This window comes from Oculina patagonica, unplaced genomic scaffold (genome assembly GCF_052425735.1).
Source record: "Oculina patagonica isolate OP01 unplaced genomic scaffold, crgOcupat unplaced210, whole genome shotgun sequence".
NCBI classification, from domain to species: Eukaryota; Metazoa; Cnidaria; class Anthozoa; order Scleractinia; family Oculinidae; genus Oculina; species Oculina patagonica.
The window spans coordinates 1,051-13,826 of NW_027558049.1; the positions used below are offsets into that span (position 1 = coordinate 1,051).

The 12,776-nt window shown below is 36.4% G+C and overlaps 1 protein-coding gene across 1 annotated transcript; it reads right to left on the reverse strand.

The window, feature by feature from the left end:
- Positions 1-1,093: 1,093 nt before the first annotated feature.
- Positions 1,094-12,189, reverse strand: LOC144640241 (transportin-3-like; the record flags this gene model as incomplete). The annotated part of the gene is made up of 21 exons (XM_078499439.1): positions 1,094-1,154; positions 1,249-1,319; positions 2,162-2,253; positions 2,681-2,741; positions 3,749-3,879; positions 4,754-4,890; positions 5,432-5,529; positions 5,674-5,781; positions 5,918-6,064; positions 6,349-6,411; positions 6,901-6,976; positions 7,265-7,365; positions 7,664-7,738; positions 7,887-7,982; positions 9,772-9,819; positions 10,063-10,155; positions 10,252-10,315; positions 10,838-10,911; positions 11,362-11,430; positions 11,943-11,984; positions 12,100-12,189. Coding segments are annotated over 21 exons (1,797 nt in total), but the record flags the coding sequence as incomplete, so codon positions are not given.
- Positions 12,190-12,776: the final 587 nt, after the last annotated feature.

Sequence of the window (12,776 nt, forward strand, 5' to 3'; positions counted from 1 at the left end):
TTCGCATCAGCGATCACGCAAGTGATTTGGCGATAAATAAATCTTATGCAGGTAGAAATTTGGTCAAATTTTAACTTTTTTGTATGAAAACACATATTTAACGATTTCTGTGAGGCATAATCTTCACTGTCTTCAATTTCAAGTCTTCTGCGTTTGTAAACCGGATGAAACTGGATGGTTTATTGATTTTAATCGAAGCCGACGCGACGCGACAGACTAATTTGTTCGAGACAACGTGTTTACGGCTCGCTGAATATAAAAGTTTTTTATTTTTATGACATTTGTTTTCAACAGTTTAGCGTAGAAAGCCCTTTTTGATAACATAATTATAGAAGGTTTTATTAATTTCGGGCCGAAGTTGGGAACTTTGTATCGAAGCTCACAATTTGATTCAAAAACTCGCAACCTATTTGGCAACTTCATAACAAACTTTCCAATTTCCCAACGAACTTCACAAAGCGGACGGCAAAAGTAATGACCACATTATTCTTCAAATCTGCTTTGTGCAAATGGAAAGCTAGCCTCTCCAAACGTACGCTCGAATAAGACGAATAACAAGTTAGTGTTGGGCCTTTTGCTCACGGCGTGTGCGTTGTAAGCAGGCGGGCGTTACGAAAAACGTTTTTAATCCAGGGTTAAATCACAACTCACCGATTCCGCCTCCTTCTAATCTAAAAACTTAGAACGAAATTGCTGACTACGTCAGATTGCTTCCCCTTTATAAACTGCAATTTTATTGGTTCTGATAGTACCTGAAATCTGATTGGTGTGACAAACACACATACTTCACTGACCCACTGATTACAAGCACACGACGACTAAAGAGCTATTTTTGAAAAAATAACTCAACCATATCGCAATCTGTTTTACTCTTATACAATGTTTGTCCATCTGTATTTTTTTTGTATTTTTTGTGTTATTAAAATGTTCCATCACTGTTTACATGGTTATTTTTATATGTCACTCATTTCAGTGGTCCATTTTCTTATGTCTAAATTTAGCTAAAATCCGTGACACAGTTCCTGTTTGACTAAAGCTTGCTATCACCACTACTTCATTCATAGTTTTATTTGCACAGTCCAGAAGGGCTTACCTCCTCCACAACTGTAAGTGCTGGATGCACCTTGCCATTGTCTACTTTGGGATTGATATATCTGCAACACAGTGAAAATTAATTTAAAGTTAGTGCATTTGCAACATTCATGAATCGTAAAGCAATGAGCGTAGAGTGTTATCACGCATGCTCACCTAAATGTGGCTGCTAGTCTGTCTAGCCAAAGAGTTGGGTCTGGATACGAGTTCACTGGTGCTGATAAAATCTTGAGAATACAAACATCAGAATAAGAAATGTTTTCAAATAAACGAAAGGGTTATGAACAATCTGCAAATAATGAACCACCTAGTAGTTCACGTTAGCTAAATAGTAAACAGAAATCTGCTTTGCGCGCTTGATTCTTCCCTTGCCCAAGAGACGTCCTAGCTTCCTTGCAAACGCGTTTTGGGCTCGTCACTCATTCAATGAAATACAATGTTTATAACTTAAGTCTTATCTGTTTTAATCGCTTTCTGTATCGGGTTTACTTCTGTGTTTACTGCTCAGTTTTACAGTAAAATTTCTGTTTTGGGAAACTGTCGGTAACCTGTCGGTGGGCTGTCGGTGGCCTGTCGGTAGTCTGTTGGTAACCTGTCGGCCGACAGTTGACCGACAGTCGGTTAGCGGGAGCTGTTCTTCACAATTACCAAAAAAAGGCTGTGGACAATCTAAGGAGGTTTGAGACATCTGACATACTACTCGTCTATTCCATATTCATTTTGATGGGAAAAAGACATTTATTACCCTTGGTAATTAATTTAGCACAAGTGCTGATGGGGCTGAGCTTTCAAACATTAAAAACGAATATTGCAAATTCAAAACAAGGTTAACACTTCCAACTGGCAGGAGAAGAACCAGTTGTCATTTACAAGCGTACCTGGGAAGTTGAACTCGGGTCTACCATGAAACTACTCCAGGCATTGGTCAGTATGGGACTTGTACCCAGGACCACGGGATTTCAAGTCTTCCTCCTCCTATGCCGTAATTCTATTATGTGCTCTACGCGATAACTGAGCCATGTTGCATGACAATTGTGAAATAGAATCATCTAAGAATTGTTAGACTCACCTGCTTAAGAGACGTTATATGAATACCACATATAGAATGTAAGCCTTCAGAAAGTTTGTCAGAAGGAACTCGTTCTAGAACTTTACACACTCCTGTAACAAATAAGAATGTAAACTGATTTAAGTTACACTGCCTGGACATGGTCAAAACATGTAAATTCAAGGCATTTCAGTTTCAATCTTCACTAGTGGATTAACGCAGCAACAAAGAGTTTCATTTGCACGTTTCATACGTAATATATCAAACACAAGCGACAGTATTTCATCTGGATATCCAAACACCAAGAAAGTAGTTAAACTAAGACAAGCAGTGGAGTATTTTGATGAAATTCAAGGTGTTTGGATAACCGATGAAACACTGTCTCGAGTGTTGGATGTATCTTCTCAATCAAAACAAAAGCTACGAAGTAAACAGAGAAATAAAACTGTAAATCCAAACTTCCTTCTCGGCTATGATTTTCTTTGTTTAAACTCAATGAATTATTAATAAGTTTGTGAAAGTATATAACAAACAGCTAACCTTTCAGGAGTCCAATATAAGAATCATGTGAGATAGAAAGTGAATCCGCTGCAACTACCACCTATGATAGATATTTAAAGATTACTATTAAAAAATATTTTAAAGTTCACCACATTGTGAAACTAACGTCTTATCATACCTTGTGTGTGATATCTTTGTGATACATCATGAAGTTTTTTAATTTCATGTGTGGTGTTATGTCATTGTTGACTTCATTCCTGACCCAGGGCTTTTTCCATGTTGTTTGGGGGGGGGGGGGGGGATGGGTGGGGTGCACTTTCTTCTAAAAAATTACAGGGGTGATTTTGAAAACATCTCTAACAGCTACCAGAATTATGTTTGATGGCGTGGCTCAAATTGATTTTTCACCCCCAAATTGGTACTTATTCTAAAACAACACACCCACCTCCCAAACTGAATGTATATCATTTTATTTTTTTGGTTAATTCAAGTCTTGAGAGAAAGAAAAAGACCAGTTAACTGACAAATATTTTCTGTGGCCATTTCAGCTCAATACCCTAAGGGCATCGTGACACCCTAAGGGTATCGTGATAATTCAAATAGGTCATGTTAGATTTTAGCACCCCAAGCAGTACCAAACCACAAATTTTATCCCCTAAAAGGTACCATGAGCACCCACATCAGTTTTACATACGAAATCCCCCTCCAGACCAAAGTTCTGATACCTTATTGTTACTTATTTTCGCGGGCACTTAATTTCGCGAATATGGAACAGGAATATTTTGCGAGTCTTAATTTTCGCGATTTGGCCAAAACTACGTAATTAGCATAAAAAATACAATAGAAATCGGTTGGAATTAATTTTTGCGGGTCTTTAATTTCGCGATTTTTTGAAAATCGCGAAAATCGCAAAAATTAAGTCCCGCGAAAATAAGTAACAATAAGGTAGTTGGATTATTAAACTAATCTCAGGGATTTCCTATACCTATTTGTTCTCTGAAAGAGCAAGCCCATGTTACTCATTAAATGAATATTGGTAATGACATACATAGAAATCAAGTTGAAAGATTATGTTCAGCTAGCCATTAACAAGCAGTTCTTCTTTACCTGAGCTAATACGTCAAAATATTTTGTCATCTGTGCAAAACATGACATACAAAGGCTTTCAATAGCTGATGCTGAGACGGATGACAGTTTAGGATCTTGAATATTAGACAACAAATATTGAAGGATAGGATCTGTAAAAGAAACAAAAATTAGGTTAAGACATCTAAGATGTGACAAAGCCCCAACAAAAAAGTAACTTACAATAGTTTACAGAGAATGTTATGGTTCTTTAGTTTATGATTCATGAGGACTTTGATTTTCAGCTTTAGATAATTATTAATACTAAGATAAGACTCTAGATGGCTGTTATTTTGTCTTGAGGAGCAGGGGTGGCGCAGTGGTGAGAGCGCTCGCTTCCCACCAATGTGGCCCGGGTTTGATTCCCGGACCCGGCGTCATATGTGGGTTGAGTTTGTTGTTGGTTCTCGTCCTTGCTCCGAGGGTTTTTCTCCGGGTTCTCCGGTTTTCCTCCCTCCACAAAAACCAACACTTCTAAATTCCAATTCGATCAGGGATTCAGGGCCACAATGAAAACTACTGGGACACCAGTAATTGTGTTACCCTTCAAAAGTCGTTTTTTTTTTTTTTTTTTTTTTTTTAAGTATTATTCCCAGTTTGTAGGTACAGAAAATGTTTGGTGAAGACACTGCTTAAAGGCAAGTACACAAAACACACAAAAAAGGCTTTTCCTGGGGTTCCCAGTTTTTGGTTTTAATTTTTTTAAACTGTTTGATTTTGAATTTTCTTTGTTTAAGACTATGGTAATGAATGTGAAACAAAAAAATAAAAATTAATTAAAATTAAAAATTGGTTGAAAAAATGTATGTTGTGTTTGAATTTCGTAATTGGTTGAATTTTTTAAAACCAGTTTGATTTTTATTTTTCACTGTCCCATTTGTCTGAAACAAAAGAAAAAGAAAAATCAAACTGGTTTGAAAAATTTTAAACCAAAGATAAAATTCATCCACAACATATACAAATCAAAACAAAATTTAGTCTCCATACCAAGATATTCAGGATGCTTCTCTATCCAATCTGCCAGTTCACCAACAAGTTTAATACTGGTGTGTCTAACAGAGACATGACAGCTTGATGGTAAATTTAACACCACTGGCAGGAAATGACCAACTACTTCAAAATCCCTACAGAAGAAAGATAACAATGATAGTAATTATTACAATTACGGAGTAAAACGGGAGCTAGATGATGGGACAGTTTAGGTTAAATGATGGGAATTCTTTCTTGAAAATCACCTGAGTGAATTGACCAAAGATTGTTACCTACGGAAGTTGGAGAGGTAAATATTGAAAAAAAAATCTTCATTCCTGAGCTTAATAAACATTAAATCAAAAAAAAAATCTAGTGACTGACTGCTATACTGTACAATCATGTATATGTTGTGGTTTAAATTTATTATTGGTTGGAAATTTTTCAAACCAGTTTGATTTTATTTCCCACTGTTTCAGATTATGACAATATGAGACAATGAACAAAAAAACTGGCTTGAAAAATTATTTTTAACCAAAGATAAATTTAAACCACAACATATACATGACTTGTACATTTTCTCCCACTGGGTTAAGCTATTATCTCCTAATCTTAATTCCCTAAAAAGTGGATAATTGAACACGCACTAACAAAGTATGCAATCAACAACTTCATCACAAGACAAAACCATCTTACAGTGGCACATTCCTGGCAACTGTTGACATCACAAACAAGATGGCTTCTGACACTTCCCAGGGTATTGTGTTTCCTTGCTGAACAAGGCTGTTGTACATCTATCAGAATAAAAAAATTCAGGTATGAATTGATCAGTTTGCATGGTAAACTACACAGTAAGGTGTTCATACAATTTTTATTAGGAATGCCAATCCAGGAATTATTAATAATTCTCTAGACTTGCTTAATCACAGTTGTCCTACCTGTCTGAAACAACTTCCTGATCCTACAATAAACACACAATCCTTGATGAGATCTGCTACCCTTATACGAAACTCCCCAAACTCATCGCAGTCATCTGGGATACCCTCCTATAGAATAAAACAAAACAGCACAATGTTGTCAACTTCAGTAGTTTAATCCACGTTTGCAACACTGTTGACAAGATGAAAGAATAAACAAGATACAGTTATCTTACAGGCTTAGTAGTCACATGAGGGTACTTACAGCATCACTTTCCAGTCTGCAATGGACACACAGTGCTTCAAACAAGCTTTCAAAATAAGGTCTAAAAAGGGCTGTCTTGGCCTCATCTTCAGTCTTGAACAAAGCTTCCGATAAGCGATACCAGAAGTTGAATGTTACCTCTGCAACCTGACATAAGCACAAATAGGTTAACATACTGCATGTATGCAGTCTGGGGATTGTGGAAGAGGATTTTTTTTGGCATCCCCTTGATGGGGAACTAAGGAGTCTGATTTTGAAATTCACAGAGAGCTACAAACTGCAATTGAAACTACTATTTTCTTAGCGACTTCCTAGTAAAAAGTAACTGTTGTTGCTAACCTTAATTTTGGGATCCATCATATATCATGGCATTAGAAAAGTTTCCAGCAAATATTGGGACTGTACAATTGTAGTAAACAAGGATATCATACCTCATATTGATGGTACTTCACACAAGTCAGTATTATGGTGAGTGTTCTTAGATCTCCTAGGTCCTGCAGGAAAAGACAGTTCAACAGTCTATACAGATTTTCACCCTTCTTACATCTCACTTGTCTTGGATTTGAAACTTTTTAGGACTTTCAATCAGACAAGAATCCCATAAAATTATTAACAGTGGCTGAATGAATAATAAGAGATAAGTATAAAGCTGTTGCAGTGTAAATCTTCACTGTTTTACAAATGTAAATAAAAGATTCAATTGGATATAATTGTGTGGCTGCCCAATCTTATTATGGCTGCCCAATCTTGTTGGCCAATCGTGGTTATTCTGGGCAGCCATGCACTTTACTTTATTTCTTTTATTATTGTATTGTTAATTTAATTGAATGTAAAGGGTGCAAATAAAGTTGTTGTTGTTGTTGTGGCATCACAAAAAAGGGTGTGTCACATAACTCAGATAATGTATGTCTACTGGGAAAAAATCATAGATTTTGAAATCGTATATTATTACGGCAGGAAGAGTAAAAATTATGCACACTTACCCTTCCAGGTGCCTCCACAATTACAGGTAGAAAAGATTCTCCCATTTCAGTGAAAACTCTGCACAAGTTAAGTGCTCTGTAAAATAATCATAAAAAATGAATTAAAAAAATTATTTTGAGGGGTTATTCAAGTGAAAAGTTTAAAAAATGGATATAGTGTATCCACACTGTAGGTAAAGGGGTACCATTTTGCCAAAAATGGTAAAATGACAAAGGTTTGAACCTCAGGGCAGAGCCCTAGTATAAAAATACTTTTGAATACCCACCCCCTCCCTAGACTACATTTTTGTCCACAAAGCATTAGTTAAAACTGTACCTTGTAATAATAATAATACCGGTACATGTTGCTCAGTAACTCAATTACCTGTCAAAGTCCTCACTTTGAACAGCTTTCTCATAAGCTGGAGGTAACATCATAACAAATTTAAACAGTCCTTCGGCTAACTTTTGCTGTTTGTCAAGGTTCTAAATAGAAAAGGGAAGCAATCATGTTACAAATAGACAAAAGTTCAGTTAACAGTACCGTGTGAAAAATCATGAATGTGAGTCAATAGCTGCTGTAAATAGAGAGCAAGCTGCTGATGTGTGCGCAGTTGATCAGCTTTTATTGCACATCAAGCAAAGAGAATTGAAAACTTAATTAAAACATTAATTGTAAACAACCACATCAGACATAGGATATTCCTAAGAAATTAACACATACAATTATATAATTTAATGACAACAAAAAAACCCACTTAATATGTAGTTATTACACACATACCTCAGATGTATAAAGTGCATTGCAAACAAAGTCTGCTGCTGCTTCATGTAACATATCACTGGAATCTGCCTCATGCTGAAAAGAAAGAAAGAAAAAAACATCAGTGGCAGGTGAGGTACATTGTATAGAAGTGTAGAATAAGAGGCTGAGAAACAGATGGCTCTAAACTTTAATAATTGACTACTGGTTTATGTATCATGTACCGGTACAGAACTTTACTTACCAGTGTGTTGAATGTTGACTTCAGCAAATCACTCTGTACAAATTCAACCGGTGGAAATGCACTCAGGGTCACCCAACTACCAGCACAGCGAAACATCTAACAAGAACAATGTCAAAGTTGTCAAATTACATTCTTTTGTTTCCCGCAATGATATCGAGAAGGATGCAAAAAACACAGTTCTGACACCGAATATAAAATATAAAAAAACTGGCTGAAAGTGGTTGACTTCGGTCTTTGTCTTGATTTGAAGTTAGATGTCTGGAATAAAATAATTAGCACAGATCCATATACATGTAGCAGTGTACATTGGCTAGTCTTCCAGCTTATTGGCAGTCCTGACGACAAGTTTAAAAGGTTGTTTGATTAACCCAGTATAGCTAAGAGGTCATTTTATCTAGATCTGGCATAAGACAAGTAATGTTACAAAAATAATGCTGCTTGCTTGGTGAGGTTGGGGAGGTTTAAAAAAAACTAGGTAATACTGACAATACTACTATAATAAAATTTGGTTTGTATCTGATCTTAAAAAGTTGGTAAAAACTTATAAATTAAACTGAATTTTCGGTAACTCTCTGTTACCTTCATCAGAGTTAAAATTGGTTCAGTTTTTGCATAATAAGTATTTTATACACTGCCGGTCTCTAGGGATGTTCCCAATGTTAATAAACTTGTGGGAAATGCACATGCTCATCTTATGCCAGATCTAGATAAAATGACCTCTTAGCTATACTGGGTTAATCAAACAACCTTTTAAACTTGTCATCAGGACTGCCAATAAGCTGGAAGACTAGCCAATGTACACTGCTACATGTATATGGATCTGTGCTAATTATTTTATTCCAGACATCTAACTTCAAATCAAGACAAAGACCGAAGTCAACCACTTTCAGCCAGTTTTTTTTTTTTATTTATATTTGGTGTCAGAACTGTGTTTTTTGCATCCTTCTTGAAATCATACCAATATTACACCCTAATAACACAATTAGTCTGGAGGTAAAAAAATACACCCCTGGCAGATTACATGTTGCAAATACTTGATGTGTACAAGTTTAGGCAAGCGAAATTGGGTTTATTTGAACACATGGCCAAACAGACAACTACTTGACATATTAATAATATAATATATATATAATAAAACATTTTTATAGCGCCTATCCAGGTCTGCTCTAGGCGCTTTACAAATCTATAAAAATTCGTTAAAATTAGCTGAATAAATCTTAAAAATTAAAAATGTACATTAAAAGTAATAAAAAGTAAAAATCGCTAAGAGTAATAAGTTTTTTTAAAAAGATAAGTTTTGAGTTTTGATTTAAAATAACTTAAATTGTCACATGAGCGGATAAAAAGAGGTAGACTGTTCCAGAGTTCAGGCGACGAAACAGCAAAAGCTCGAGACCCATACGACTTAAGGTGGAATTTGACAGGGTTAAGGCGTGAAGAGTGTGACGATCGGAGGGTTCTTGAAGGTTGGTAGTGCGTTAACAAATCTTGAATGTAGATAGGAGATTGTTGATGGAGAGCTTTGAAGGTAAGTAGCAGAATTTAAATTTAATGCATTCAGAAACAGGAAGCCAGTGAACGGGAACAGGTGATAAGTCGAGCAGCGGTGTTCTGAACAGACTGGAGCTTTTTTAAGGCATACTTCGGCACATTGTATAAAAGAGAGTTGCAGTGGTCGAGTTTGGAAGACGCAAAAGCATGGACCAAGATCTCGGTTGTTTTCGTGGATAAGTACTTCCTTATACGGGAGATGTTTCGGAGATGACATGTCTTCACATTGTTGGACAGCAAGCATGTGCTGCTGTCACGAAATGGACCCCAACATGCATTATTGCTGCAAAGTGCTGCAGACCAGTGATTAGAAAAACAATGAAAGTTCACTTACCCTGACTTTCACATTTGCATCATTTGGAAACTGGCCCACACAAGCTGCCTGTGGTAAACATGCAATGATTGTGATTAATGATCAAAGTTGCTTTAAAAACAAAAAAAATAATGTAACCTTCATTTGAGAGACAGGGCTGAATCACGATTTCATGATAATATGAACACAATTATTCAGGAATTTGTATATGGAATATATGTACAGCCCTCTACTGTGGTACCAGTTTCTTGGACTAAACGCAACAAAGCCTTTAGCTACAATATCGTCTTTAGAAGTCTGAAGAATACTTACAAGGAGACTGAGAACTGTAGCAGCTGAGGCACGAAGCTCATGTATTACTTCATCTCTTCTGTTTGCTCCTACTCTAAGATGATGACTTCCAACCTATCCAGTAGACACAAAGAAAAATTTTCACTAAGTGTTTTATTAACTAATCTGACATTAAACCAATCATCAAGATTCAGAGTAATGCAAACTAACCTCCTCAGGAAGAACTGTTAAAATCTCCAGAAGAACAGGTAGTCTCTCTACGGTTGAACCAAATCTAAAATTGTCAAACAGAAATCACATAAAAGCTGGTCAGGAAAAGTTTAACATAACTACATGTACATTATGTATGGTATTTTTTCTTTTGTATTAAACCAAGATCTAATCTTTCTCACAAGCTTGCCCCTCTCTTATAAAAAGCAATTCAATTCTGAATGCCTTCAATAAAAAGCTGCATATTTACCATTACAAACAATCTATTTGGACATGAAATCAACCTCAAAAAAATTTGGGGGAGCAGGGATGGCGCAGTGGCGAGAGTGCTCACTTCCCACCGATGTGGCCTGGGTTTGTTTTCTAGACCGGGCATTGTATGTGCATTGAGTTTGTTGTTGGTTCTCGCCCTATATCTGAGGGTTGTTCTCTGGGTTCTCCAGTTTTCCTCCCTCCCAAAAATTCAACATCCCCAAATTTCAGTTTGACCTGGAGCCCCATGCTATTTGCTTAATATTAGTTATGAAGGTTTCATGATCTTTGACAATAACTGAATTTATAATCAAGGTCAGTGCAAATGAGATACCTGTGGGAGAGATCACTGACAACTTCCTTCCATTGTGGCATTTGAACAGCAAGATCAGCGAGAGCTAGACACAACTAGTGTTGAGTAGATAGAAATAAAGAAAAGCTAGGTTATGTTTTATCTAAAGCTATCAAGTTTTTATCCCTGCATTTACATTTTCTTAACTGCATAATATTATGTGACATTGCTTCATGCATAGTGTGAATAATCCAGCAGTTATTGCTGGATATTTAATAGTCTTACCAGTAGAACTCTACTAATAAAAAATAGTGTGTTCCAATCCAACTTTAGCTAATATCAAGATGCCCAAAGGCCGATTACGCGCGATGTGAATGGCCTTCCACAGTCACATAAATGCAAACTCTGAATTTTAAAGTACAGTATTTCTAACCACCCCAAGCTCACAACTCGAAATGTATGTGGACGTGTCTCTTGTCTTTGAGCAGTGAGTGAGTGATGTTTGGAAGCTCCAAACATGACTAAAATACCATCTACTGAAGGTAAAATGAATAAACTTTGCCTACCTGTGTGACAATTGCATGAGAGACATCATGAAGGGTGAAAAGGTGATCCAGAAGTGAATCTTTAAGGGACTGCAAGTTAAAATAGACAGTGATAATATACTTTTATTTAATTTTCAGAACTAAGAAATATATTTCACACATTATTATAATATTTATTGCAGTGTAACCCTCTACATGTATACACATGAATGCCAATGAAATAGCCATTACAATTTACATGTAGCTCTGAGGACATTTTGACTTGTACACATACATGACTGTAAATGGTGGGTCTCAAATTAATGAGGGGTCTCCAAGGTGGAGTTGAAAATACCCCCCTCAAGCATTTATTTGAGGTATAAAAAGCTGAAGTTGTAATCAAAATATGTAAGTCTGTCGCAAAATAATGTATAAAACCTGTTGTTTAATAAAATCTGGGCTTGAATAAACTCCAGGAGTCGAATAAACTCCAGGTTGATCCACCAAGCAAAGTTTAAAATAAATGCTGCCAGAGGCATTTAATCATTCAAGAAGAAAAAATTACGGTTACAAAGAACTTAACACACATGGTTAACATATTGACTACATTGGTCACGTCTTACCTGGTACTGTGCTGGTTGTAGTTCATGAAAGTAGTATTGAACCTACAAAGGGGTTTGAAATTAATCACAAAATAATTAATAAGAAATTTACACAGTCATCAACCTTTCATAGCAATATTGAACATAATGACCATAATTAAAAGCTTTTTTCACACACCTTTGTTCGCATTGTCTGTGCAGCAAAATAACTTGTTTCTACATTGGCATTTAGCCTCAAAAGATGGTCAGCTACTTCCCAAGCATACACCTAAAGAGAACCAATTTAGACTTAAAAAATGTGTGTTAAGTTTAATACCATATACATATATACAGCTACAACCAGGCAGAGATGGCTTTGTCATACCATCAGATTCTTTTGTTTTTATTTATCTGTTATTGGATGGAGGCAGCGTGGCCCAGTGGAGAAGCTGCAAGGAATCTGGAGGTTGCAGATTCAAATCCAGTTCTGACCACTAGCTGGTGTTGTTCTCAGTAGTCCCAAGTACAACTTCTCGGCTACATTTATAAATGACCAACTTGTTTGCCTCATGCCATTTTTTTTTTCTTTTTTGGTGGGGGGGGGGCTTTTTTTGGGGGGGGGTGGGGGGGAGGGATTGTCACTTGTTTGGTAATCGAACATTCGATTACATTGTTCCTGCATTGTTGACTGTTCGATAATCGACTGTTTGGTAATCCGACATTTGATTGACCAAATTTTACGTTAGTTTTATTATGTTCCATTACCGAACCCAATCGAACAATTGGCGTTCTTTTGGGTTTGATTACCGAACGTTCTATTGGATACGCCAGGATAAATGAGTACCAATGAAATAATGCTGGGTGATAACCCTGAGA